Source organism: Coffea arabica, chromosome 7e, assembly GCF_036785885.1.
Source record: "Coffea arabica cultivar ET-39 chromosome 7e, Coffea Arabica ET-39 HiFi, whole genome shotgun sequence".
Classification (NCBI taxonomy): Eukaryota; Viridiplantae; Streptophyta; class Magnoliopsida; order Gentianales; family Rubiaceae; genus Coffea; species Coffea arabica.
The window spans coordinates 5,076,064-5,103,994 of record NC_092323.1 but is presented as its reverse complement, the minus strand read 5'-3'; the positions used below and the strand labels follow the sequence as shown (position 1 = coordinate 5,103,994).

The following is a 27,931-nucleotide window of genomic DNA, read 5'->3' as shown; positions in this document are numbered from 1 at the left end:
GAATTATTATCAAACAGGTTTTTCTAAATTTACGGGAAAAAAAATGTCGCGACTGGGAGAGTCCGCCTACAGGAATTTTATTTGGATATAATTCACAATTTAAGCTACGTTGGAGGTGTTAGTGTAGATAATAGTTTTCAAATTAACTTTTAGCTTTGCGTATTAGAACCTGCCGTTCTTTGATTTCTTTGTCTGCCCTATTTTATATAGAGTTTTGTAGCGAAGCAGTGCGCAGCACTACATGCCAAAGCCAGCACTCGGTGGAAACCACCAGCTTTAAATAAAATACTAGGGGTGCCTCGTTATGTCAGTGAGTAATCCGTGTCCTAGTTTCATCAACCAAATAAACAAATCAATCAGAGTCATGCCCACAGAAACCTTTCCAAACAAACGACGGCGATACTATATATATATACACACAGCGACAGAAGCACAATGGAATTGCAACCTTCTCAGTCCCTCTTACTAACCATCACAAAGTTGGAGTTTCACGCCAAGAAATGGCATTTATGATCTCTAAGAGCAAACCACCATCTTTCTCTGAGCCACAGGAATTGAGCCTTCCCCACGGCGCCAGGAACGAGTCGACCATCAACTCAGTCACTAGCCAGCTAATCTTGAAATCATCATCAGCTGCAGCTCGTGATGGCTCTCAACCCCTTGATAGAGATGTTGTCCTCAAACGCATTCGTCACCATAAGTCAATGTACAAGGTCCGTAATGCTCTCCAGGCTCTCCTGGCTGCTGATGATCATGCAGATGCACATTCTCTCCCCGATAATGAGCAGAAGTGGCTGCAACTTGGTGACGCTTTTTCCTCCCCATGATCTCAAGTGGCGCTCATCAATAGCATATCGAGTCAACAGCTTGGTAATCCGTGTGATGGTAGCATTATTTGCAATGTTTTGGCTAGTCCTGGTAGTAAAAATTTTGCCGTCTTGCTAAATCTCAGTGCTAGTTGTTTTATGGCTCGGGCTGAGAGACCAAGACAATCTTTGTTTTGAGTTCTTGTGGGCTGTAAAATTGTAAATATTGTTCTAACATGCATACTCTGCATGTCTTCAATTTATCTCAACTGTCTGATCTCTCTAGCAAGCGTTGAAACCCTGTTCTGTAGGTGGGTTACTTGTTCTCTCATGATAAGGATGGCTTCATCATTGCTGCAATATGCTTGTCATTTTTATGAACCAGTGCAACATTCTGAACGAATATCTTTTTCTTCTTATAGTTTCCGGAAAAGAAAGCACAATGGATAATGATTAAAAGCAACGAGACCCGCAATATAGTCAAGTATTTTAAAATCTCTAGCGCAGAATAAAAATCCATAAATCTTCCACGGTAGGTGGCTCCTCTTTGGAATCTCGCATGAGAAGGCAAAGCTTGTAGTGGCTTGCAACAGCTTAATATTCATTTTAACGAGCAAAACGGAATATGACAAAATCTTTAGTCAGCACAAATGCACCCATTAGTTTCATCATTCGTTGAAGAAGTACTGCCTTGTGGTGTTTGGTGTCATTTTGATATGGAGGAAATTCAGTCTACTGACTAAAACATCCGCATCCCAATGCCGCATACACTTGGCAATTAGTTCCACTGAATAATTATCAGCAACTTTCTTGATTAATGGATCTTCTGTTAGTATAAAACAAGAAAAAGTGGTTGAACACGTAAGTGGGAGAGCATATCTGAAGATATCTTTCAGAAAAATAAGCAACTACAGTTGATGGCAACCAAAAAGTGGAAGCATAACTTAAATATTGTTTGAGATCCATTGAAGTCGCAATTATTAGTTCATCTAAATGTCACAACATGAAAATGGAACTGCTTTGGCACAAAGGGATGGATTTGCAAAAGATGTACAACATGTTATCTGAGGCCACAGTGACGCATGATAGGATGCATACCTGCAGCTGTTGACATAAATGCAATCTTTACTATCAATTCCACTTTTTACTTTCTCAATGGAGAATGTAAGGTGTACCATGATGAGAGACATAAACTATCCTCGCTTTTTTTACAACAGCATGTGGATCCCCCTGAGCATGTGTACCAAGGAAGCTGTTACTTATCATTTCTTAGACAGTAACCCTGAAGTAGAAAGGAGCCGCAATGCTTGATCTGAATTGTTCAGAACAGCAGATGATCTTGAAATCTGCATTTTCCGTTTCTTCAGAAACTCCAGTGAACTCTGTAAACATTGAGCCGGTGGTATCTCCTCTAGAATAATAGGTTCTAGCCTATAAACCACAAGGAGAAGGGAATTCTGTCAGTTGAACAGACATAAAACACTTAGGCTTCCATTCATTGAACATGTCTTACTCTGTCCGAGAAATGCAATTGACAGGCTATGAAATTACAGGATATTCATCTACCAGGAAAGATAGGAAAAGCTGCATACCCTGGTCTTTTCGTTCTCTTCTTCTTCGCTGAGCTGGGCTTTTTCTTTGGTTTTTCTTCTTCTGAATCCGATGAAAAAACTTTCCTGCAGATAAGCTTACAATGTCAGCAAGAGACCGTATCAGGAGTACAAAATCCACAATCAGGAAAAAAGCAAGTTTGCATAACCCACTTCTCGCCAGCTGCAAGAAGTTTCACAATTTCATCTGGCAGCATTCCCTGGTAATCAAGGGACTCTTGTTTTGGTTCAATTTCCTTCGCATCTTCAATGCTTTCCTCCTCTCCCAAGGGTCGTGGAGTTACCTTTTGAGCCCATCTTCTCCGACGGTCTTTTCCCTCGCGAACAACTCTACAGAGAAGGTACTATATAAATTCAGATAAAGCCACAGACAGAGATTCACCAAAAATCACTATGGTTAGCGTCCCAAGAAACAGAGACAGAAGAACCTTGCCTTTATTTATCAACGTAGATATTATAGTTGCAAAGCTCTAAGTCTCATAAATCCAAACAGAAATTCCAAATTATATCTGGCTGTCTATTGAGCAGACGGATCCCGAAAATAAGTTCAACGTTCGCAGCCAAAATTAAAATTAAAATTTATTTATTAAAAAAAAAACCCACTACACCAGGCACTCGCACCTGAGAATAGTGATCACATTAATCCAACAATCGTGCAATTGCCAAATGCTTCAAAAGGGCAAATTTTTTCTACTCAAAAAGAATTACAAGACCAATAATTTAGGGGAGTCACGATGCACAACATTAATCACCACTATTATTATTACCTACCTAACTAAGCTCATAAAATACCTCTCCTACCTGGCCTTATTTTCTTTTTGGAGTCTAGTTATTTCTTCATCTTGTTCGATTCCCTGAAAAAAAATAAAAGAAACAGTCAGGAAAATCATACGGCTATGGATCGAGTAACTAAAATTGATTTGAAAGCTAAAAGAAGGAAGAGATACGGACCTGTTGAGAGGTGAATTCCTCGGGGGCTGCATCGTCGGAGTCACTATCTCCTCCCCTTCCCGACATCCTTCCGAATTCTTTATATATCAAAGTTTGAAGGGTCTTCTTCAGGCATTAAGAATTCAACTTCTGGGGTTTAAGCCTTTAAGGTTAGGGTTAGGGTTTTTGAGGGTCACATTTTTTATTCAAAGCCAGCCCGCAGCACCCACAGTTACTGCGTCTCTTCGGGATTTTGTGGGGGGGAGCTTTTGCGAGAAAATGAGGCGAGTTTGAGCCCAAAGGCAGAGAGGCGGGTTAGCCCAAAAGCAAAGTGAGGAGAGTTTGAGCAAGGGTGAGAAGGTCTAGCCCAAATAAAATAGTCGAAGCGTACAAGCTGGAAATGATCTTCATTTCTTTTTCTTTTTTTTTTTCTTTTTTTTGCAGTGTTCATTTCTTAAATAATTTGAGAAGCAATCACTACTATCTTCAAATTGCAAATTTGGAATAAGCACTACAGCACATGGAATCAAGGCAGGATTCGGAGCGGTCTCAAGAAGAGAAAGCCCCGTATTTAGCGTTTGAACAAATTATAAAACACTCCCTGAAATGATCAAATCTTTAACAAAGAGACCCTTTCCTCATTTCCAGTTCTTCATTTCTTTTATTTTTTTTTGTCATTTTTTGGTCTTCATTTCCTATTATGATAAACTCTCCTTTTCAATTTCTCAACGTATGCTACAAATTGATGTCTTTTCTTTTTCAATTTCTTTTGTTTCAGCACAAAAAAATGCTATTTTTGTTTGAGAGAAGAAGAAGAAGAAATACAAATACTCACTCTCTATTAGTATTTTTATTTTGTTTGCTCCTCTCTTAGATAGATAGTGCTTCCGTCATTTCAATGTTTCTGTTAGATGGATTCGGATGCTGTTACTGATAGGGGGGTGATGGTAATATGGTCAAATCTTAGGGTGGATATTGTAATTTAGACATACCTCAAGGGAGTAAATGTAATTAACCCAATCTTAAATTACTCTATCAAATATCAAGAGCCACCTTTGATTGTTTTTTTTTTTTTTTTGAAATTTTTATTAAAAAAAAATACTACAATAATTCGATATACTTGAGATAAAGTGATGATTAAAAAATGTATTCACAGAAAATATAAAAAAAAAAAATTTGAGAAAAAATCACAATCCAAATAAGATCCAAGTCTCTTATTTCTGCATCAATTCTCAAAAACGATGGTGATTGCTCATGGATGGGCTTGTATTCTATCCGTTATTTAAGTAACTTGTGCAATGGGCAATATGACCGCCTTTGCCCACTTGCAACGGTCATGTGTCAACAGCCCAACAACTAGGAGGGGTAAATGTCCGGAACAAACGAACACTGTAATGTAATACATACTACGACACTTGGCAAAACTGTAGGAGTTACTCCCATGGTAAAAAATAAAAATTGCAGCTGCCTTTTCCACGACTGAGAGAGTTACTCCCACTGTCAATATAATTCTGACAATCCAAGAATGATTGCAAATTTTTCTACATTCTCGCTCTGTATCTTAGCGTAAGAATTCGATGTACATCTTTTTTAAAAAGAAAATAAAAAAAAAAGTGCGATCCTTTTCCATTTTCATAGTTAATAATTACGTACGTGAACTAATCTCAACCGTTGGAAAAAATAATCGAGTATGAACAATCACGAATAGTTCTAGATAACTTTTTGATAAACAAATTTTGCAGTTATAAGAGGCAAGAGTCCAAGTCAGCTCTACCCCTCGAAGGAAATGCTGCAACCAATTCTTGTACTGTTCACGTACTCTCTCTTGCGGGAAATTTCTGACATTGACCCTACAATGACCGCATTTTAGATCCCAAAGGACGTTGAGATGTAAATATTTTCACTAGCATTTCAACCTTCTAGCTCTAGCAAGATGTAAATTTGGGATTGGAGGAGACGTGGACTTGATAGAATCACTTTCGTAAAATGGTCCCCTTCCTTTTTCTTTTTTTTTTTTAAATATAAATCACAGATATTCGTATCTTTTCCTTACTGTCTATGACTAATTCTGTTCAAGTTGGATCAAGTCTCTTGTAGGGAAACTCTTACAAAAAAAAATTCTTCTAACATTATTGTCCTTTTCATTCTTACAAGTTTCAAACCCAAAGCCTCGCAGTTAAAGAATGCATGATTGCTTTCAATATATTTCACTGTTTTATCAAAAAAAAAAAAAAGTTAATAGATGCAAGCCCCTTTCTATATTTCATTAATCACTGTTTAATTGGGTCATGAGCAATAAAAAGAAAAAAAATAAGCAGACAAGGTTCAAGATAGAGAGTCTAACTGCAGTGGCAGTGCATTTCTTGTAGGTTGATTTTTCGTGCACTCGTTTTGGAGATGGGGGAAATATTTTTATTCGTCACACGTAGAGGATGGACCGATGCCAGCTATGATCGTTCAATTTTGCTGGATAGCACCTTTCTCTAAATTACACCCCTCTCCCTCAAAAAAAAATACATAAATATAAATTTAGAAAAAAATAATAATAATTAGAGTCCTGTCTTTAAGAAACTATATATATAGACTGGCATGCTACAAAATGTAAATTGGAAATGTCTATCCATTACGATTGTTGTAATAATACTTGTGGCAGTTCATTAATAATTTATTGTTGTGTTCGACGTTTGACTAGTCCAAGCTTCAAGAGTTGCACGTAGCAAAACAAGCTCGATAATTCATAAACTCCTAAAAAGTCGTTGAAGCAGCTGAAATGTTGGATTCCATCCTTTGCGTCTTTAGCCTTTAGATTATGTGTCGTCATTTTGGATTGTTTAATTGCAAAATACAGCAGGAATCTGGAGTTAGGCTCCATGCAATGCTTACATATGCCTAGCTAATGATCAAGATACATTATATTGGTTGACTTTTGTGCTCTCCAACAGTTGCACACATGTTAAACAAGTACGCAAATTTGCCGCAATTTTATGGTTGTCGCGAATCAGCTGCACCACACATTTTGGGAGTTATTAGGACACCAGATTTGGCGTCAGATCTGATTTTGCTTTTTGACAGTTTAATAGCGCCATCCGCTCTTATATATATATATAAAAAAAAAAAAAATCTCTACGATCTTGCTACTATATTTCATAATCACATTTTTACTTCAGATATATATCAAATAGTTACCATTATAATACATTTTTTACAAAAATTTCAAAAAAGTTGCAATCCAAACACAAAGTATGTCACATTTTCTTGAGAGGCTCTCTTGGGAAGTTGCCTCGCCTCGCCTTTGTTTCTTATTCTGTCTTCGTCGTTTCTCGGGTATTTTTCTTTGCTAAAATTCAACATCATTTGAACACATTTGTAATTGGGTCAAAACAAAGCAAGAATTTAGAATCGGTTTGAATTGCTATTTTTAGAAATCTTTTTAAAAAAATATATATCATTACTATTTGATTTGATGTATGTAAAATAAAAAAAATTAATTAAAAAATGTTGTACTGAAAATCCCAATCCAAACAAACCTACAAAAGTTACCAGACAGAAAAGCTGAAGTTTGAAGTACTTCAAGAAGACGCTAGAATGCATGTAAAAAAAGTAGTGATATGAAAGCAGCTGCAAGCTCTTTGATAAAGGTGGAGGTAGATAGTTAAACATGGCCCTCTTAACGCGTTCGAATGGGAGAAAGAAAAGGCGAGGACTTTGAAGGGGGTGGAGGACACGCCAAGATTCTCTATCAACCACTCTTTCTCCACCGGATGTGATGGTCAGTCATCCCATTTATTTTTTTGAATCTGTAAAGAACTTGCTGTTTGAATATGTTTGGATTGTAAATTATTTGAGATATTTTTACTGTAGCACTTTTTGTGATGTGATGTATGTGAGATAAAAAGTTAATTGGGAAGATAAAAAGGTATGTTGGAAATTGTAATGATGATGTAAGCAAATAAATTTTGACAAATAATCCTCAATCCAAACATCCCATTACTATCTGCGTGTTTATCTAATATGGCACCCCAGATAATACTCTGTAAGATTTCTCCATCTTATACACGGAACTCTTTTCAAATTTGAATCACCTCGTTCTGTTGTTTTGACTAAGCTGAACTTGACAGCAATTGAAAGAAGTGGCTTTTTTTTTTTTTTTTTTTATTTAAAGCAAAGAGAAACTTTAATAGAGTATAAATAGAAAAAAAAAATAATAATGGTTTAACAGCAGAACTCTTAAGAGCTGCAAACCTCTAAAGCCCTTTTACAAACTTTCAGCAATTCAGTCTGCGTATGCAAATTAAAGTTAGGTAAAGCAAACAAAAATAGACACGACACGCATCTAATTTTGTTGCACCTGGCTTTGTCATCTCTAATTTGCTATACTTGATTGCTTTTTTACTCCATTTCTATATCTACAACTTAATTTATAGCACCATTTACTACATCTTATAGCTAATCAATGTACCTCTTCCGGCCTATAAATTCAAACTTGATCACGACAGACACCTGAGAGTCCGCAAGGAGTCGGATAAATTTTATATCTTCTAACTACTGCTGTATCTTGCGCCAAATCCTTGTCTTCATTAGGAACGGGTCATTTTATAAGTATTGGATTTGTTGCATCTCTGTCATCGAACCATTCTAATGTTATCTCACTTCTCAACCTGGTCATCATTTTATCTTTAGACTTTAAGCACCAGTTGCTGTCCCAAGTATATTTGGGATCCCTCCCAAATGATCCGGTGTTTTTTTTTTTTAATCTTTCCATCCCTCCTACCATTCTTTCACTCCCAAGTATCAGTTGCATGATTCGAACCCTGAATCGAACAATGGTAGCAGAGTTTTAAGAACTCTTCTTTTAACCGTTGAATTAACCCTAGGGATTCAAGAATTGCTTTGCTATGTGTTCTTAAAACTTCATTTGGTACTTCTAGAATATTTCCTCTTATGAGATTATTACCGTTTGGTAGTAAATCAATCCTAATTACTGTTGCTCTATATAATCTCTAGTTTTTGCATCGATCTCTTAGTTAAACCTTTCAAGTTTGGACTTTTGTTTTCTTCAACTAGAAAAAAAAATTAAATATCATTGATAGCTTTATTGCTTCGAAGAAAATACAGCATTAGAATTATGTCACAACTATTTTCCTTCATCTAAATATAAATCGGAATCGTATTTGCTAATATATGTATAAACCTAATTGTACAACATCTTAAATGTAATTCTTTATGACTTGTTGTGTAATTTTGAAAAGGACTCGACAGCCGCACCGGAAAAAGATTTTATTTAGCTTAAGTAACAAAAATTGAAAGTTGTTAGCAGCACTATCATGTATCTCATAATATTTAGTTCTCATATTTTAATTTTCATCAATGGAAGTACTGATCAACTTCTTTGTAATTTTGAAATTTGGCTATTAACATATTTGGTTTTCGTTGCATATTTGATATATATTACTATAATGATATTGATCAGACTCTGTTTGGATTGTAAATTATTTGAGATATTTTTACTGTAGTATTTTTTGTGATGTGATGTATGTGAGATAAAAAAGTAATTGGGAAGATAAAAAGGTGTATTGGAAATTGTAATGATGATGTAAGCAAATAAATTTTGACAAATAATTCTCAATCCAAACAAACCGCTGAGAGTTTGGTTGACTTAAGCGTGTGCATATACGGAGGGAGGTCCATGTATGTTTGTGTGCGTGCGTGCGTGCCTTTTTTTCTTTTTTTTTTTCAAATAATTGATGTTCCAAATTGCTAGAAGTAAAAGTGGGAGCAAATTTAAAATAAAATAACAAACTAGTTATTATTATTATTTTTAAATTCAATAGAAAACAACAGAGGCACTGTTTGGATTCAGTATTTTTTGAAAAATAATTTTTTCATCTACAATGCTACAGTAATATACAAACAAAAATAACTCAAAAAATACCATATTCAAACAATATATGAAAAACAACTCCAAATATACAAAAAAATTCAGAATTTTCTATTTCAAATTATGCGAATTTGGCTCGAATTCGGTAATGGAGTTTTTGAAATCGGAAATAGAAATCAGATTTTTCGATTTCAATTTCGTTTTATATTATATATATATTAATATTTATTTATTTATATATTTAATATTTTTTATTTCAATTTTTTTATAATATGTATATTAATATATATAAGATGAAAATAATTTATAAATATAATATGTATATTAATATATATTTAATATACATATTATATTTATAAATTATATTCATCTTATATATATTAATATATATTAATATACATATTATAAAATAAAACTGAAATAAAAAAATTATATATATAAATAAATATTAATATATAGAAACAAAGCCAGTATATATTTTTAAAAAATTCCAAAAAATTGTAAATTATAAAAATACTCAAAAATATATTTTAAAAATACTTCTAAAAATAATCTAAAAAATATTTACAGTAAAATTTTTTTATATATATTGTTATAGTAAAGTTTTTAAAAAATACCTCTAAAAACAGTTAATCCAAACGAAGCCAGAACTTGTAAGAGTAATAGACGTGGTACTGGTGCACAAACTCCTCAGCAAAGACCCAAGAAAAGTAAAAAAAAACACTTTGTACACTGGATTCCGAATTATATTATTTTTTTTCCTTTTTTGTCAAAATAATACACCTATCGTGGACACGGAATATTGTGTGGACCCACATATGCCCAAATAAGTGGGCCCTCTTCTACGCCTACCCCACATTCATAGAAGCCTCTGTGGGCCCAAGGACACGATGACGGGTTGCTGTCCAACTCTTAAGACGTTGAATTTGTCCTGGTCAAACATTTCTTCATTGCCCACTTTTTAGTCTTTATTTAATTAATCCATTTTATTGCTTCAATAACCCGTCAATCAGACAAAATATCCATGAACTTACATACACATAAAAAGAAGTTTAAAAAAAAAAAAAAGCAGAAGAAGAAGAAACAGGCCTTTCGTCCGTCAAGCAGTGGCCTACTAGGTAGTAGCACCTTTTTCTCTCTGCGAATCCCAAGCGTGGAAAACTTCTGCTCCTTCCTCCAATTTCTTCTGCTCCGGGGAATTTCACTTCCATTTTCCTTTCCCTTCTTTTCTTTGTCTCTGTCTCTGTCTGGTTTCCGTGTGTTGTCTGGTCTGTGTCTGCCTTAATTAATAATCTGATCCATCCATCCCAATTCCCAACTCAAGTCTTCAAAACACCCCCAAACGCCTCCTTAACTCTGCAGACCGTTGGGAGCTGCGAGAGCTCAGATCATAAGTCACAACCGCGATTGATAGCACTATTGGATTAGTTGGGCGGTCCTCTTCTCAAAATCTAGAAAGCAAACGGTCCAGAAATGCAACAGCAATAACTCTTTCTTCCTTCCTTCCTGTGAACTAACTAGATGTTGTTCATGGATGAAACACAGCATTTATTAAGATAGTATAACTTCTCACCCAACATCAACTGCTCACCATTAAATGGTGTATCATGCTTCTCTCAAGTCAACCTCAGTACTTGCTGTTCAATTTCCTTTCCCTTCTCCTCCATCCCTCACCCTACCCCTGACTTCTGATGATTGCTCCGCTCTTTCACCATTTTTCACCTTCTTTTCCGGATCCTTTCTCTGAGTACCCAGAACATGATTATTGTTTTCGTCTTTACCCGCTTAATTATATTATTGTTTCTACCACTTCTTTTAATCTCAATCTCGAGTACTAGAATATCTGCTGCTTCTTTCTCGTCCTCCTCACTATCACCTTCATCAGCACCAGGAACATGCCATCGCGGTTGTGGGAACAAGTCCCAGGTCCAGTATCCTTTCGGATTCTCCCCGGGCTGCGACATTCAGTTGAATTGTACAGGGCACAGCGGGGAGATCACAATTGGGCAATTTCAAGTCCAAAATGTGACGGGGAACAGCTTGTTGATCCATCTTCCGCCAAATTGTAGTCGGAAGATTAGCGACCTGAATCAACTCGAGGGGCCGAACTTCGCGATGACGCGGCGAAATGGGCTTCTGTTCGATAGATGTAGGGTGCCGGTGAATGGATGTGCCGTCCCAATGACTCTGCTGAACTCCACGTTGGATGTCAAGGAGAGCTGTAGCGGCGGTCATGATAATAATACCAGTTGTTATTCGGGTGCAAGCAAAAATAGTTCTAAATTTTTCGACTCTGATCATCTCAAGCAGATCAATTGTACGGTCGTGTATTCGTCCATAGCGGTTGCTCTGGATGACACAAATGACGACGACAATAGGTCGAGCGTGAGCACGGCTTTGTTGCTGAATTTCCAGACTTTGGAGTTAGGGTGGTGGCTCGATGGCCCCTGCAACTGTCACGAGTCTGCGTCCTGTACTAACGTATCGACTCCCAGACGTCGCCAGGGGTACCGATGCCGGTGTAAGGAAGGGTTCGTCGGAGATGGCTTCGCGGACGGTGGTGGTTGTAAAAGAGGTGCGTTGCTCGCCGGCTTTTTTTTTTCCTTTTTCTTACGCCTTTTGATTTTGCATTTTATTAGTTTCCTTGGTGTTTGTGATCGTAGATTTTACCTCCTTAGTAGTAGTGGTAGTGGTATTCATTTTCCTTAATGGTAAATACTAGTAGTATAGTAGCTGTAACAAAATTTGGAAGCCCCCTTTCTTTGAACGGCATTTTGTCGTGTTGCAAAAATCCACTACATCCAATTATAGTTTAATCACCCTTAGGTTCTAATTAAACTTTATCAAGGAGCAAGTAATTCTCAAGCGGTTTGACTCGACAAACCAAACAAGCCCAAGCTTGGGATGGAAATTCGTTTGGAGTACTTTTATACTACGTACAACACTAGTTTTATTATCTCCCCGATGGCTTAATCCAATTGTTTTTGAGTTTTGACTCCGGGCGCTATGTGAAAGGTCTTTTTGTATTTATTTGACCAACGAGAAGGAGCCATATTTTTCATATTTTGTGGGCTGATTAGGAGTCAGTCAGTCTACGCAGGATAAGGCTGCTCATTCTTGACGGAAGGAGTTCAAAAAATAGATAAAGAGGAAAACCATTGGACTCCAGAAGAATTCCTTGTCCGTCGGCATAGATTTATTACTTTTGACCTTCAAGGTTTTTAACCTGTCCAAACTCTCGGACAAATTGTGGCAACATAGTTCATTTAATTAAACAGTTAGATCTAACGACATTCTGGTTTTACTTTGTTGGTTGATTTATTTAACAACTAAAATGAAAACTTCGAAGATTATATATAGATATTCTTAATTAATTTAACTCTGTATTTTTAAAATTTCACTTCTTCCCTTCTATTTAATTAAAGATTAAAGGAAAAAAAAAATCATTGAGTCACGAAGGGAGCCTTCAGAAGAATCTTCCACGCTATGGCGTACGCCTATTGGCCAGTCATGATCATGTGTCATCATCCCCAATAATGAAGGGTGTGGAAATTTTATTGGTTTGACTTTAAGCATCGTTGATGATGGTTACCGATTGCTATGTGGCATGTGCAATGGCTTACGAGGTCCTGAAGGAAGCTAGTATGTAGTATTTGGTGTTGTCTGCAACTGCATGCTAGCTATTCACGCGACGTGTAATCTTTGGGGCCAAAGACTGAACCACTATGCGACCTAGAGGAGCTAGTAGTCCCCATGATTATTGGGATGTTAAATTCTTAAATGCGCCGCCATGGTCAATCGAGAGGGGAGACTTGGTGAAGTAGAATATTATACTAGCAGTTCACACGATCCTAAGCTTGAGGATGCAACAATCACTGATTTATTTTTCATTTATTCTTAGTGGTTCAACTCGTAAACTGATATTTAAATTGTTGAGAAACTTGACAAACGATCTCTCCTCGAGAGCTCGGGCTTGAGGAAGTCAAGCGAGCCACTTTTGTGTTACTGGTATTTGTTCCTTGCAATGCTCATTCATTCTTTTTCCCCCCCTCCCTTTCCAGTGCTCATTCTTATTAGGGCAACGATTCTAGAATCAGCATTCAAAAACAGCTCATGCATTGTCTCTTATTACATCCTTAAACAGGGTTAAAAAAAATAAAGAAAAAAATTTTCCCTAAAGACTTGAAGGCGCAATAAAAATGTTACGAATCTGAAGTGTTTGCTAATTAGAAGAAAGCATAATTAAATTAAACTCTCTGAACTGAAAAGTGTGGCTTCTCTTGCTAAGCAAGACTACCGTACCTTTAGAAGAACAGCCCTTCAGTTAACTGTTCCCTTTCATTTTTCATGCTCGTTAATTCCCTAATCTTTCATCATCATTTACAATCTCCACAGCTTCTACCTGCAATGCTTCAAGATACATGCCAGGTCGATGTGGTGGGACTACAAAAGTTGGCATTCTTGTTGGAGGTAAATTTTTATTGGCTCTGTGATTCGGAAAACTCTTCTAAACTCTTCAAATGGCGATAGAAATGTTTGCTCCCATTGCCAGATAAATTAAATGCTTTGATATCTCATTTACTGGTGGCTTCTATTTATAGCAGTCTTGTTTGATACTTGCATGGAACTTCTTTTGTCAAGGTATCATATCTGCTAAGGAATCTGCATTAATCTACACCTCTTGTAAACTTATCATGTAGAATTGCAATCTCGAGATTCAAATGGAACTATTAAAGAAATTCCAGGGTTGTGCGCTTAATTCAAAAAGTTATTCTCCTGCTCTTACTCTGCCAGATCCAGGCTGCATTTTGTTGCAACTGCCTAAGCTGGTGTAATACGTATTGCATTAATGAATCTTCACCACTCCACCACACACAAAAAAGCGGCTTTTATAACTGGAAATGGTAGTTTCTTTTATAACTGTCTCGCCTTGGTTCAAGGCTGTGAACTAATGTAATAGGGTTCTAACTAAAGTTGCCAGAGGAAATTACTATTACCGGAAAGCTAATTACTTCTAAAATTTGACAGTGGGCCGCCCTTTTTTTGTAGGGATAATTGCTGGAGCTTCTCTCATGGTTGTTTTATCTCTTTTCTACTACTGCATCCGGAAGCGATCAAAATTGTTGAAGAGCCGAATGAGTGCAAAGCGTCTTCTGGGTGAAGCTGCTGGCAGCTCTGGCATTTCTTTTTATCCCTATAAAGATATTGAGAAGGCCACATTGGCCTTTTCTGATAAACAAAGGCTGGGAACAGGGGCCTATGGTACAGTTTATGCAGGAAAGCTCCATAACGATGAGTGGGTTGCTATTAAAAAAATAAAGCATCGCGATCATGAAAGCATCGAACAAGTCATGAACGAGATCAAGCTTCTGTCTGCTGTGAGCCATCCTAATCTGGTACGCCTCTTAGGTTGCTGTATAGAGGACGGTGAACAAATCCTTGTTTACGAATTCATGCCGAATGGGACTTTGTCTCAGCATCTACAAAGAGAAAGAGGTTCAGGGCTTCCATGGACAATTCGCCTTGACATTGCCACTGAAACTGCTCGTGCAATTGCTCATCTTCATTCGGCAATTAATCCACCGATATACCATAGAGACATTAAATCTAGTAACATACTCTTAGACTATAACTACAAGTCAAAGGTGGCGGACTTTGGCCTTTCGAGATTTGGCATGATGGATGATTCCCATGTATCCACTGCTCCACAGGGAACCCCAGGCTACCTCGATCCTCAGTATCATCAGAACTTCCATCTTTCAGATAAAAGTGATGTATACAGCTTTGGGGTTGTTCTGGTTGAGATTATTACAGCATTGAAAGTGGTGGATTTCTCGCGAGCTCACAGTGAGATTAACTTGGCTGCGCTTGCTATTGAGAGGATAGGGAAAGGTTGTCTGGATGAGATAATTGATCCATTTCTTGAGCCTCACAGGGATGCTTGGACACTCTCATCTATTCACAAAGTAGCAGAGCTGGCTTTTAGATGCCTTGCTTTTCATCGAGACATGAGACCGTCCATGATGGAAGTGGCAGATGAACTTGAACAAATCAGGCTTAGTGGCTGGGCACCGCTAGACGAGAATATCTGCATGGCATCATCAGCGGCATCCTCTTGTTCGTCTCCATTTAATGGAAGTGAGAAATCTTTTAACAGTAGAACAACAAAGAAGAAGACGGGGGTAGGAAGTAGGAGAACAAACGTTTCACGAGGAGGAGGTGATTCGCTATCTACCACGGAAGAGACAAAGGACAGTTCCCTTGTCTCAGTCCAGGATCCCTGGTTAAGTGAGCAGGACTCGCCATCAACGAACAGTTTGTTGAGCAACATTGTTCACTAATGAAATTACTGTGTCGTCTGCACATAACTTCCCATTAAAGCCGTCTTGTGGATAAAATATACTATTAGGCAATGAATGGTGATTAAAGCCTTCTTGCAGCCATTATTCTGATGAAGTTGGTTTACTTATCATATCAGTCTCACTTCTTCCCGTGAACATTATTGGACCAGATTGTCTCAGCCGTCCACATTTTATTTTCTAGTAAAACAAGCTGCAGCGAAAAGAGTCAGATGACTGAAATTCGAGTTTTATCCAACAAACTTTGGTGCAAAAAACTTAAAAAAAAAAAAAAAAAAACGAGATGGAGTAAAGTTCACAGATTGCATGTAGTACTAGGAATTCAACGTCAAAGCTACAAATGAGACGGAGGATTATACATACACGATACAACCAATTACAAATTACATTCTGCGTTGCAGAAAAACGAACAAATGGGCTCAAGATTTCTGAGCTTCAGGCCCTAAAATCCCGTCCACAACTGACGTGGCAACCAGAACACCAACAAATTCAGCTCCCGCCACCACGCCCGCCTGGGCAAATCCTCCGAAACTCACCGCCCCTTCGATCTGTTTCTCCGCTGACACTATGTCTTTCTCCGCCGTCTTTAGGCCTTTCTCCGCCGCTTCAATTCCCTTTCCCGCCACTTCAATTCCCTTGTCAGCTGCCTCGAACCCTTCCCTAACTATCTCCTCAGCTGCTTCCTCCGCTTTCTTCAGCTTCTTCCTCAACCCGAACAACCCTATGTCCTGCGCTCTAGACGGCATCTCCCCAGCCTTCAGTGCTGTGGTCGCGGTCATCAGCAACAGCAACTCCCTCCTTCCCGGAATGCCAACCGGCGCAACCCTATTGACGCGAGAATTGTGCGAAACAGAGTGGTCGTGGCGCACACAGTGGAGGGTGAGTGTGCGTGCTACTATTGAGCTTGTGGACGCCATTGCTTTTCCTCTCACTAACCGGCGAGCTCTGAAGCTAATCCTCCACCAGTTTAAAACTGGTATCATCCAGATGAAAGGACCAAAAGAACCCCACCCGTCTCAAAGAGGCTTCTGGAGAAATCTTTCGGGCTTTTAGTCATTTTAAAATACAAATTTGGTCACAAAATTGTTGGTTGAGAAAATGGTTGGTTTATTTCGTCCTCCAAAAAATTTTTTTTTTTAGTTCCCACTTAATTAGCCCTTGCACAGTTGCACTTGTTTCCAAATTCCAATAGGAATTCTTTATGGTACGATTTTCAAATGAAATAGTACGCGTTTTCTAATTAAGTAACTCATTTTTATAACTAATAATAAAGTGGTACAATTCTATACACTTTTTTTTTTTTTTGAATGAAGTGATACATATTTCTAAAAAAATCATGAGACTGATAAAGTAAATTAGTTTCATTGAGTTCAATTCTGAATTAGGCTATAAGTGACAAAAGGGTTTGCCTTACTCATAATTCTAACATAGTGGTATAAATTCTCTCTTTCATTTAAGGTTTTTTTTTAAATGGACACTCGTTAATACTTCTAAATAATACATATTTTACTATATGAATGCATATACTAACAATAAACGAGTGTGTTTGGATGGTAGATTATTTGAGATAATATTTTAATGTGATATTTGTGAGATAAAAATATGATTGAAAAATTGTTGATGATGCAAGAACATAAAAATGGACAAAAAAACCACAGTCCAAATTTTGTCTCGTATTTAGAAACATTAGTACCTAAACTACATTTTAATAGGATACTCATTAAAACTCTTCATTTACAAAAAGATTTTTTTGAAAGATGCTCAAGGGACATTTGTTGAGAGTTCTAAATTGCACATAACTTACCATATCAATACATGTACTAACAATTATTATTCTATATTGCATTTATAAGCTCTTCCTAATTAATTTTATATTTCCAAAATATTAACACCTAAATTACATCATTGGTGCATTGTTAGACAAGAGTCACAAGACCCTTTTTAAAGAAAAAAAAAATCAAGTTGGTTGTTGGCATAATTTCCTTATACAGAGGAATTTGATTTCCCAATGTGGTATTTGATTTCCTTAAATTTTTTCTCGATTAAGGGTCTGTTTGGTTGGAAGTAAAATGTTTTCCTTGGGAAAATATTTTCCGTGGAAGTAATTTTCCATGAAAATCATTTCCCTTTCATCATTTTCAGGTGTTTGGTTAGCTTATTGAAAATATTTTCTTACTTCATTTTTCTGGTGTTTGTTTAACTTTTGAAATATTTTCACTTTTATCTCTATTTTTACTTTCTACACATTATAACTACATATTTCTTCCCATGCAAAATAAGAAAATTTATCTCATTGTTTAACTTTAAAAAATCTTGGAGAAAGGTATATACGAATAAAAAATATCTCCTTAAGCAAATAAATAAATTGCTGGCCATTTAGTGTCAAATATCAATCACATGCAATGCTTATTGTGACATATATCTTGCACTCTCACTGCTGAAAGTTTCTCTAGAAAAGAATGTCCCTATTATACATAATTAATTACTAGCATAGGATGAGCAGAATGAGGTTTTTTTTTATTTTGAATATACTAGGGGGAGGGTTGGGTGGTACGGGGGAGGGAGTGTAAGGAAGAGATCTTGGGTTCGAGTCTTCATGTTTACACTAAAAAAAAAAAGAACATACTACAAGATGATTTCAGTAAGTTTGGAACATACTACAGGCAAGATGCATGCATTTCGAAAAACAACTTCAGGAAGTTGGGAAAGGAAGTTGTTTTCCATAAGATGAGTGAAAATATTTTACATAGGAAAATGTTTTCAGTAACTTTTGTGCAACCAAACACGGGAAATTAGGAAAATATTTTCACCCGAAACAAACGGACCCTAAGGGACTGTAGTTTTCTAACAAGTAACGAGCAGCTTTATTTTTCTTTTCACTTCTTTTTTTTCAAAGAAGTACAAGTATTTACTACATTTGTCAGTAAAGGTAGTACTACGAATTCTCACAATTTTGGCTGCCTAAGTATGAGAGATTAGCAACAGCAAAACCAATTAATCCTAGACGGCGTCGTCTGGTAATTACCGCAATGTATCTCACAATTTTGGCCTGCCTATGAGAGATTAGCAACAGCAAAACCAATTAATACTAGACGGCGTCGTCTGGTATATTACCCGCAATATTTGGTCTCCCGAAATGAACATTTTCGTTTTTGCGCCAGAAATCGAAGGTATTCTCTTTTTAAAGTTGAGAAATAGAAAGAGGATTTAGAAAAGTAGGGTTTTGAAATTCATGGCGGAGGAAGCCCCGAATTCCGACATCGAAGGTCCAAACGTCGTCCAGAATCAGAATTCCGCTGAAGCAACCATCGAATCGGAGTTACAAGGAGGCACAGAGTCTACGTGCAACAATGCCGAGAGCTCGACCATCTCGTCCGGCTGCGAACGGGAGAAGTCTCTTGAGTACGCCGAAGAGTTGATGGAGCTCGGTTCAAAGGCCGCAAAAGAACGGGACTACGCCGAGGCCACTGATTACTACAGTCGTGCTTTAGAAATAAGGTTGTATATGTGAAACCCCAATTTCTTTACCGAGAATTTCATCTTTCTTGAGTTAATTTTGGAAATGTTTTTTCTAGGGTCGCGCATTTTGGTGAATTGGCACCGGAATGTGTGAATGCTTATTATAAGTATGGATGTGCGTTGCTTTATAAAGCACAAGAAGAGGCGGATCCTCTTGGCGCTGTGCCGAAGAAAGAAAGCGAAGTGAAGGCAGATTCCGACAAGGATGGATCTGTTGAGAGTGGAGCAACTGGTGAACCCTCTGCAACTCCTGCTGCGAGTAAGGCGGGAGAAGCTGCTACTTCAAGCACTCATCTGGAAAAAGAGAATGAACTGGAGACTGACGGTGTGTCATCCCGTGCATTATATTGTTCTATGATATTTCGCTTATTTTCAAGTGATTTATTGATGAGAGATGCACATTAAGAAAATATAAGTAATCAATGATTTACTAGTCCATTCCCATCCATTACAGTTACAGTGTTTAAAATGACTTTAGAGTGTTGTCTTGCTCGTACTTTGTCAATCATTTTGACCTGCTTTAGACTAATCTATATTTACATAATAAATCGGGCAGTCTTTTTGAGTCATTGATTGTTGTGTTGAGTTGAAGCATCTTTGCTGTAGCCCATTTATCCTTTTTGAGTAGCATTAGTTGGGATTACCTTGCTCCTGTCCGTATATCAGAGCATGAAACTTCTTCTATATTCTGTCACTCTATTTGTATTAATTTTCTAACACAAACTTTGCAGACTCCAGAGAAATTGTTCCATACCTCATCTGATCCCGGGGCTGCTGAAAACAAGGAAAATTCTATGTTTGCCATTAAAATTTTGCAATTTGGGTCCTTTTTTGGTGTTTTATGCAATTCTATTACTCTGCATGGTTTCGTCTGAATCATTACACGCTGCACAGCATGAACACTTTCAGAAAGAACATAAATATGCGCTGGTGCACTTTTCAGTAAGTTGGCATATTTTTTAGGCTATCTTGCTAGGGTTAATAGTTGGGCCTTTTCATGTCACCAATTGACTTTTCATTTGGTATGCTTCAACTTATCCTTGCTTTTCTGTTGCCATATTGCGCAAGATTGTGAAAAGTTTGTGTACTAGGAAAACAACCATGTAAAAAAGGTTTAGAAACGGTTGTATCATAAAGAAATTTATTCTTACTGTTAAACAACACTCAAAAGATATATTAGAGGTCTTACTAGTCGTTCAGTTAGAAATTTGTCTAGGTTGTAATAGATAATGCAAAATAGTTCTTATATGTTATGGCTGGTTCAGACACTTTCTCAATACTTACAGTGAGAGCTGTGGTTGCACTGAAATTGTAAGACTTGAGTAGGAGTCTCAACAGTCTGTATGTTGGTGGTAATAAATACAAACAAATTGAGCTCTTTATGTTTTCAAAGAATGGTTGAATATTGTCAATGATTATCACCATTTTGGCGAAGCATATGATCTTTTACGCAGGCTTTTCCCCTTCTCCAGAAAGAACTGAAGCGAAAGATGTGGAAGAAGATGAAGAGGAAACTGACAGTGAAGACGTAGCTGAAGCTGATGAGGATGAATCTGACCTGGATTTGGCATGGAAAATGTTGGATGTTGCCAGGGCAATTGTTGAAAAGCACTCTGAGGACACAATGGAGAAGGTAGACATATTGTCAGCATTGGCAGAAGTTGCTTTGGAAAGAGGTCTGTTTTCTGTACTAGTGAAGAGTACCTTTTTATAACTATACAGAACTCTGCAGCTTCTCTATTTTAGTTTATAAGTTACTATGATTAGCTTCATTTTATTTGTGTAGAGGATGTTGAAACTTCGCTTAGTGATTACCTGAAGGCCCTCTCGATCTTGGAACGCCTTGTTGAACCAGACAGTCGACATATAGCTGAACTGTATCCTCGTTCACTTTCAGTTTTTAAAAAAAAAAAATCTGGGATCATGCATACAAGTAATCAACTTATTATTCCTGATTTAAGCAAATAACAAATGTGTTTCAGCTTCACCTGTCATTTATATCTGACACGTCATTTTGCTTAACTGGATAATTTAGAAACTTTAGGTTATGTCTGTGTTTGGAAATTGGTTCTAAACCTGAGGAAGCAATTCCCTATTGCAAAAAGGCTATCTCCATTTGCATCTCTAGGTTGGAGCGGCTTACTAAAGAGGCAAAGGAGTTGGCAGACTCAACCTCAAAAGCAGCTGATTCAGAATCAGACCGAACTCTTCAACACTGTTCTAGTACATCCAAGTCGGTCATATCTGCCACTGCCAAAGAATCAGAGATTGAAACACTCTCTGGTCTCTCTGATGAACTAGAAAAGAAAGTGAGTTTGACTTAGATCTGCCTATGGTGATTGTTAAAGCAATTGTTTCTACTCAGCTTAATTATTGTGATTTCTTTGACATGCAGCTTGAAGATCTACACCAGCTTGTTTTGAACAAAAAATCTTTGCTTTCAGATCTCATGTATATGATGGCTGCAAAGGACATTGAAAAAACTGCAGCTACTGCTGCTGCTTCTGTACAAATGAGCTCTTCTCAGATGGGAACTGCTAATAGCACTGGGGGTGTTGATTCTTCAACTGTTTCCACAGCTCACACTAATGGTTCTGCTGGAGTAACACATCTTGGAGTGGTGGGAAGAGGAGTCAAGCGAGTCCTAATGGACCCAAGCACCTCCAACTCCAATCCTGTGAAAAAACCTTCTGTAGAGCCTTCACAAAATAACACTGATGGCAATGCTTCTTGAAGGTCCTTACATTTGAATCTTGGTATTGGAACAATATTCTGTGTAGAGATTTAAAATTGGTGGTAACATATGTCGTTAGTTCTCTATGTTGTTATTTGGTCCTTGATGCAAGAAAGTAGTTTTGGCCTTGTCTGAGAATAGCTGTGAGACAATGAAAAACTGACTGCTTTATTCCTGCAGCTTGTAGATCATCCTTGCGGCCCATGATTGCATGTTTGCACTACATTGTCATTTTCAATGTTTTGTGATGATTACTACGGGTATTTGAGTAAATGTAGTTTAATTATCATCAGCTATCTGCAATTACCAGCGATTTTAAAGCAAGTGTTCAGGCAATGTGTATGGCCCATGGTGATGATTGAATCTTGTTGAAGGCATCATAGTCGCATGTAATACTCGTTAGGTCTCTACGTGATTGTGTGTTTATCTTGTACTAAGCTTAGCTACTTGTTTTGGTGCTGTTTGCTAAGTTCATCTGTTTGTGTCGATGAACAAATATTTTATGGCAACAAGCATAGAAGTTGAAGCCAGCGGGTCCGAACGCATAAATCCATAAGCTTTTTGTATTTTGGCTTGGTACAGTGGATATATCGCCAATCACAAACTTTCATGTGATGCCTCAGAACATGGGTAGCAGGTAGCTACTGATTTGTCCTTTGTGAATGTTTGCGATATTCTCTTTAGATATGATTGGGCACAATGGGTCCATAAATGTTTTGTAACGGTTGGTCTGTCCGATGATGTATAGAGCTGTTTTTGTCCACGCATTTCGGTTGCCCAAATCAGTTTGATTAGATGCAATTTTTCTGCCGAAATCTACAATTGCAAAGTAGAAGAGAGCCGTGGGACACTTGAAAAAATCAATTCTCCGAAGCATTTTTGGAAAGATGCCAAACGCTGAATACAATGTGGCATCCTCACTGTTGCAGCTGAAAAAAGGGCGGAGGCTCCAGCTAAAGAGTATTTGGGGAATTCCTATGTAAAGCGATACCTTCAACACCAAGGTGTCTCGGAGGCGTTCAAGGAGAGAGGACAAATATTATACATCACAGTCGATAGGTGTGATTATCTATATAAGCCCCCATCCTAAGAATAAGGGGTGAAAAAGCAGTAGAATCCAAAAATAAAGCAACCTTGCATTGAAGGGGGTATAAAATATAAATCACCTGCCAAAACATGTGTTACAGAGTGAGTTGCAAGGAATGCGGGAACTTCTCCTGGGGTGGCTGTGGCAGACATTTGACGACTCTCTACTCCAGCATTGAAAAGGGGAAGCATTGTATGTGTCGACCTTGGCCAGGTGTAGCCATTCCATCCGACTCCAAACCGGAGAAGGTACCAGCTTCAACAACCGCACCCACAGGTATATAAAAATCATCGGAGCAAGCTGCTCTCCATTACCATTGTTCTCCAATTTCCCTCAATACATCTTTGGATCAAAGACACATGTGCCAAGTATCATCCAATTGCCGACATTAGTTTTTTAAACTATATATTTACTTAACCATGGTAGAAGATAAAGTTTGACGTCATTGAATAATGACAATCTATTAAATGAAACTTACCATCTTATCTAGGGGTAACCATGGTTCAGGTTTGAATCCAAATTGAATCGAGACCGACTCGACGGTTTGTTGAACCAGAACCAGAACCAGAATTGGATTTTGGAAATCGGAACTAGAATCATAACTGTAACTAAATGTTCAGGTTTAGATTCATATTCACTAAAATTTTGAATCGGAACTAGAATCGGCAGTTTAGGACCTGCTTAAACTGTCTGAAAAAATATTTGCCACCTAAATATATTTGGTCAGTTTAGAGTTCAATATCGATAGTCATCACCTAATACCTGTAATTTCAATCATAATCCAACAATCCATTGTCCCATTCTTTTAGTAGATCTTTACCTCATGATTAATTTAAATCCAAGACTAATATAATCTAAACCCATTGTCCCATTCTTTTAGTAAATCTATACTCCATGATTAACCAAAACCAATCTAATATAATCAACAATGAGATTTTTTTGTTATATAAAATTTGCATGATTTTTGCTTTTATAGAAGTTGTAATTTGATCAATCTTTTGCTATTGCAAAAGTTTTTTTCACCAATCAATCGTATTACAATAATCTACACCAAATTTCCTTCCTATAAAAAATGTACCATCAAAAGTCACCGTTATTAACTAATATAATCCATAATATAGTCCACACCGATCATCAGTACACAAAAAAACAGAGTAATTAGATACAACTTTATACATTGTATGATTTTTTGTTGATGAACTCATTCTTTGAAAACTTGTTGAGTATAACCATTATTGGTTTATATGGTGATGGAGAAAATTATACAAAAGGAAATTTTCTTTTACTCTATATAATAGATAAAATACATTTTTGATGAGATGTATAATTTTGTTCATCATTTGGCTTGTCTTTGAATGAGATATGAAAGTCCCTTTATATAGTATATCAGAAAATATCTGTACGGGTGGTACTTTAATTAATTTAGTCGAAAAAATGTTAAATGCGTCTTTTCTTGGGGTAAAGAAATAAAACAGAAAGAATAAATGAGGTTTGAATAAATAATTAAACAAATTACGAAAAGATAATTTTGATTAGCTCTCCCTCTGATCCAAACTAATAAGGATCCCTCAAATTTTGGCATGACATATTAGAGTCTTTATTTATTTATTTTTTGGAAGGACACGACATATTAGAGTCGGAACCGAAGTTTGTTGGGTTGGCTTCTTAACCAAGGTTTATTTATAAGTAAGTGTGTTCTGGACCAGTAATCAAACATGTACTGTACTCCTGGAGAGGATCCGGGTCCATAAATAACCATCAGGGTTTGTGTTTACTTGGGTTGACGAGCATTAGATATTAAAGTAAATTTGAACAAAGTATTTTATGGGGAACCTAGCGATGCACCCAATATATATATAGAAATAGCAGTTGACCCAATAATTTCTGTTCTCGCGCATAATATGCGGTGGCTTTTGACGTTAATTGGAGATATGACAAGTACCATTTTTCATTAATCAAAGTTTAGGATAGAGATGGTCATTACATTAGCATTGAGTGCTGAGCATCAAACATTTTAGTCTTTTCTTTTTTATTTTTAAGAGACAGGACAGGAAAAACAAAAGAAAAGGATAAAAAAAAAAATTTATTTGTCCAATTAACGAGTTCCGCTCGTGACTGATAAGTCACATGAATGAAACCATTCCATGGATTGACAGAGCTGCATTAGTTCACGGTTTTGTAGGCTCTACATTAAGTAACAATAATAGGGTAAGACGCATGACCAAAAAAAGCCAAGTCTGTCTATATTAAGACAAAACCAAAATAGAGCGAGACCTGATAATGGACGAGGGCCATTTATTTATTGGACTAATCAATCTTCTGCTGTGACGTGACCGTGCACGTATTGTCACGTTTAGATGAATGTTATTAATCTGTGCTGAATTTAAATTTTAAATCTAAATTTTACTTACGTGCACTGTCAGTATATATAAAATTTTATTATTATATTTTTTTTTGCTCGTTTTCTTCTTCTGCAGCAAAAATGAATTCTTCTTAAGGACGCTATGGTCAGCACACAGCAACATCACTTATCCTGGCGGGGCTTAAGAATAAACGATGGGCTATCGATACAACGGCGACTTTTGTTGTTGTTTTTTCCATCCCTCCGTGGTCCTGGTCCTGGTCCTGGTCCTGGTGTTGTCTTTTTTAAGCGTGTTTTTGTTTTGTGGCGGATGCTTTCTGCAAATTTGATCAAGGTCAATTAGCATTGACCAAACCTGCTTGCGTTTCCAAGTTCAAAGCTTGAATGTATTAAAAAATATAATAATCCCTTTTCTTTTTTAACCTTGTGCAGGGTGCCTTAAAAATTTCTATTTACTGTAATGGTTTCCAGTTTCCACTCCACTTTTAAGCTGTTAAACATGAATCAATTTGACCACATTTATGAGTAATGACCCACGTGTTCACTCAATCGGGGCCGTGATTATTGTGCCACAAAGGTGCATTCCTTCCTAAACTTCTTTTGATTCGTCTTCCGGCCTTCAAGACCTGGGTATGTACGTTCAATTTCGAAATTTGAAAAGCCTGAGCCGCAAAATTAATACTACTGGTTTTGCGACCACCTACCTGTCAATTCATTAAGATGACATTAAGGCATACAAAAGGTACCAAGATTGGGTTGGTTAGGCCTGCAGGGTCCGCTGTTACTAATGGCAAGATAACCATAGGATCTGATCTCTGGGTTTCTTTTTCGGGCATGACTCAAAGGGGTGGCCATCGTCACCTCCTTGTCAAGGACGATGAATCAATACCAATAAAAATTCTTTTACAAATGTTGGTTTGATTGTGTTGTAGGGTCTGTGCCCAATGGGTACTTGTTGAGAAAAATATATAAACGCAAATGAGAGCGATACTTACTTGTCGGTGTGGACGTGCCTGTAGTGCATCTGGTACGTAGGACGCGATTTAAGTGTGTTAACCATTAGAAAAACCCTATGTTGTATATTAACTGTTTGGATTGCATTTTCTGAAATGTTTTTGGGGAAAGATTACTTTTTTTTTTTTTTTTGGGTAGGATGTGATCTATGTATGGCAAAAAAAAAAAAGTGATCAAAAAATGTGAATAGAAATATTCTGACAAGAACCTAAAAAACTTTTCTACAAAAAATCAATCCAAACAGGACTCAATATTTATTATTGGTACTTTTATGGACATTTAATACTCTTCTAAAATTTCCGTTCCACATTCATATTGAAATTCAAACATTGATCTCGTGGGTCACGGTGAACGCGTAAGCTACCGAAGACCTTTGAAATTGGGAGCCCACGATTTCAGAGCTTCGAGTCGAACAATAGCTGGAAATGTGGGCTTCTAGTGTCGCTCGCAATCAAGTTACATCCAATCTGCTTGTGGGATCGTTTAAATCTTCTAAACTGGATCCACATAATCATACATTTTGACCCCATTTATGGTTTATCAATTTAGTTAATAAATTATTGTGGAAAGGGATTTAAATAAACAACACTAACACATCCAACACATCAGCAGAGAGAGGGGGGGAAGGGGAATAATTAGACAATAAAATATTATGGCGGTGCTCGTGAATTTGTGTATGGATAACTTGAAGTCAATCAATGTAAACGAGCATAAAAGATGTAAATGAAAAACAGATTAGTCGTAGATAGTAGAACGGATGCGGATACTTACCTGTGAATTATACCCAAAAAAAAATGCAAATGAGCATTACCCACCAAAAAGAAAACGCGAAGCGAAACGCAAACACGGAACTGAATTACGAGTTTTGGAGATTTTCTGGGAAAAGTTGCCGCTGGCGTCAAAGCACCAGAGTGAACACTCAAGACAAGCGGATTCAATCACACAAAAAAAAAAGAAGTAGGATGCACAATGCAAGCGAGGACAGCCTCAACTCGAAAGCAAAAGTGAGGTATGACTGTTGACGATGAGGGGTGAAAAGATTAAGTCAGGCCCATGCAATTCAACCAAGTAAATTTTTTGGTCTGCATAAATTATCTTTAAGAGCAAATTATTCGGTTAGACATTAAATTTTTCTAATAGTCAATATTTGGTCACTCAATTATTAATAGTAGTATTTTTTTATCCACTGAATTATCAAAAGTACACATTTTGGACCATTTTGTTTTATTCCACCATTAATTCTACCGGAACTAAGGATCTGCACTTTAGGTAATTTACTCTTATCTTCAATCACTTTGCAGTTCACGGTAAGGTAAGGTAGGCTGAGACATTTCATACGGTAAGTCATATATTTTGGTAGGAAATCAACCAAACGCAATTAGTTTTACGGAATGCATCTTTCGAAACTAGAAAAGAGTTGGTGCTTGGCTTTGTTTAACGTCTTAGACACTACTCTTTCTGATATTTTTTCTATCATCCTTTTATTTTATGTACGTCGAACTAGTCAGTATATATATATATATATATATATATTACATCAAATCACTCAGTTTAGGGTAAAAAGGGCACAAGACACGGTTGGCAAAGCAATGCATGTTTTAGGTACCCGCAGACAAATTATGACGGCAATTA

General features: G+C 37.0%; 4 protein-coding genes across 6 annotated transcripts; 2 read left to right on the top strand and 2 right to left on the bottom strand.

The window, feature by feature from the left end:
- Nucleotides 1-379: 379 nt before the first annotated feature.
- LOC113702137 (uncharacterized) lies at nucleotides 380-3,648 on the bottom strand. 2 transcript variants are annotated; one of them, XR_003451065.2, is made up of 6 exons: nucleotides 3,368-3,648; nucleotides 3,218-3,270; nucleotides 2,570-2,746; nucleotides 2,399-2,482; nucleotides 1,905-2,237; nucleotides 380-1,632 (listed from the first exon to the last, which is right to left on the bottom strand). XR_003451065.2 is itself a non-coding variant. In XM_027223153.2 (5 exons), the coding sequence occupies exons 1-5, from the start codon at nucleotides 3,431-3,433 to the stop codon at nucleotides 2,069-2,071; spliced, it is 549 nt and encodes a 182-aa protein (XP_027078954.1). In that variant the 5' UTR covers nucleotides 3,434-3,648; the 3' UTR covers nucleotides 1,739-2,068. The 2 variants fall into 2 exon arrangements, 1 of the variants encoding a protein (XP_027078954.1); XM_027223153.2 differs by lacking the exon at nucleotides 380-1,632 and having other exon boundaries at nucleotides 1,739-2,237.
- Nucleotides 3,649-10,538: 6,890 nt separating this feature from the next.
- On the top strand, nucleotides 10,539-15,696 carry LOC140011027 (wall-associated receptor kinase-like 14). Its single transcript, XM_072058855.1, has 3 exons — nucleotides 10,539-11,799; nucleotides 13,620-13,694; nucleotides 14,274-15,696. The coding sequence occupies exons 1-3, from the start codon at nucleotides 10,983-10,985 to the stop codon at nucleotides 15,563-15,565; spliced, it is 2,184 nt and encodes a 727-aa protein (XP_071914956.1). The 5' UTR covers nucleotides 10,539-10,982; the 3' UTR covers nucleotides 15,566-15,696.
- A 171-nt stretch (nucleotides 15,697-15,867) lies between these two features.
- LOC113701687 (uncharacterized) lies at nucleotides 15,868-16,590 on the bottom strand. The gene has a single exon (XM_027222448.1). The coding sequence runs from the start codon at nucleotides 16,564-16,566 to the stop codon at nucleotides 16,003-16,005; it is 564 nt and encodes a 187-aa protein (XP_027078249.1). The 5' UTR covers nucleotides 16,567-16,590; the 3' UTR covers nucleotides 15,868-16,002.
- Nucleotides 16,591-18,713: 2,123 nt separating this feature from the next.
- Nucleotides 18,714-22,074, top strand: LOC113701777 (uncharacterized). Of its 2 annotated transcripts, none has more exons than XM_027222569.2 (6): nucleotides 18,714-19,081; nucleotides 19,159-19,427; nucleotides 20,557-20,778; nucleotides 20,889-20,979; nucleotides 21,138-21,411; nucleotides 21,498-22,074. In XM_027222569.2, exons 1-6 carry the CDS (start codon nucleotides 18,816-18,818, stop codon nucleotides 21,834-21,836), a joined length of 1,461 nt encoding a protein of 486 aa, XP_027078370.1. In that variant the 5' UTR covers nucleotides 18,714-18,815; the 3' UTR covers nucleotides 21,837-22,074. The 2 variants fall into 2 exon arrangements, with proteins under 2 accessions (XP_027078370.1, XP_027078371.1); XM_027222570.2 differs by having other exon boundaries at nucleotides 18,716-19,081; nucleotides 20,575-20,778.
- Nucleotides 22,075-27,931: the final 5,857 nt, after the last annotated feature.

Excerpts from the sequence above, each read along its gene's own strand:
- LOC113702137 (XM_027223153.2), bottom strand. The coding sequence starts at position 3,433 with ATGTCGGGAAGGGGAGGAGATAGTGACTCCGACGATGCAGCCCCCGAG. Across the intron at positions 2,747-3,217 it reads CAAAAAGAAAATAAGGCCAG|AGTTGTTCGCGAGGGAAAAG; the intron begins GTAGGAGAGGTA and ends CCTTCTCTGTAG. Across the intron at positions 2,483-2,569 it reads CTTCTTGCAGCTGGCGAGAA|GAAAGTTTTTTCATCGGATT; the intron begins GTGGGTTATGCA and ends GCTTATCTGCAG.
- LOC140011027 (XM_072058855.1), top strand. The coding sequence starts at position 10,983 with ATGATTATTGTTTTCGTCTTTACCCGCTTAATTATATTATTGTTTCTA. Across the intron at positions 11,800-13,619 it reads CGGTGGTGGTTGTAAAAGAG|CTTCTACCTGCAATGCTTCA; the intron begins GTGCGTTGCTCG and ends CAATCTCCACAG. Across the intron at positions 13,695-14,273 it reads AGTTGGCATTCTTGTTGGAG|GGATAATTGCTGGAGCTTCT; the intron begins GTAAATTTTTAT and ends CTTTTTTTGTAG.
- LOC113701777 (XM_027222569.2), top strand. The coding sequence starts at position 18,816 with ATGGCGGAGGAAGCCCCGAATTCCGACATCGAAGGTCCAAACGTCGTC. Across the intron at positions 19,082-19,158 it reads AGTCGTGCTTTAGAAATAAG|GGTCGCGCATTTTGGTGAAT; the intron begins GTTGTATATGTG and ends TGTTTTTTCTAG. Across the intron at positions 21,412-21,497 it reads CTGATGAACTAGAAAAGAAA|CTTGAAGATCTACACCAGCT; the intron begins GTGAGTTTGACT and ends TTTGACATGCAG.
- LOC113701687 (XM_027222448.1), bottom strand. The coding sequence starts at position 16,566 with ATGATACCAGTTTTAAACTGGTGGAGGATTAGCTTCAGAGCTCGCCGG.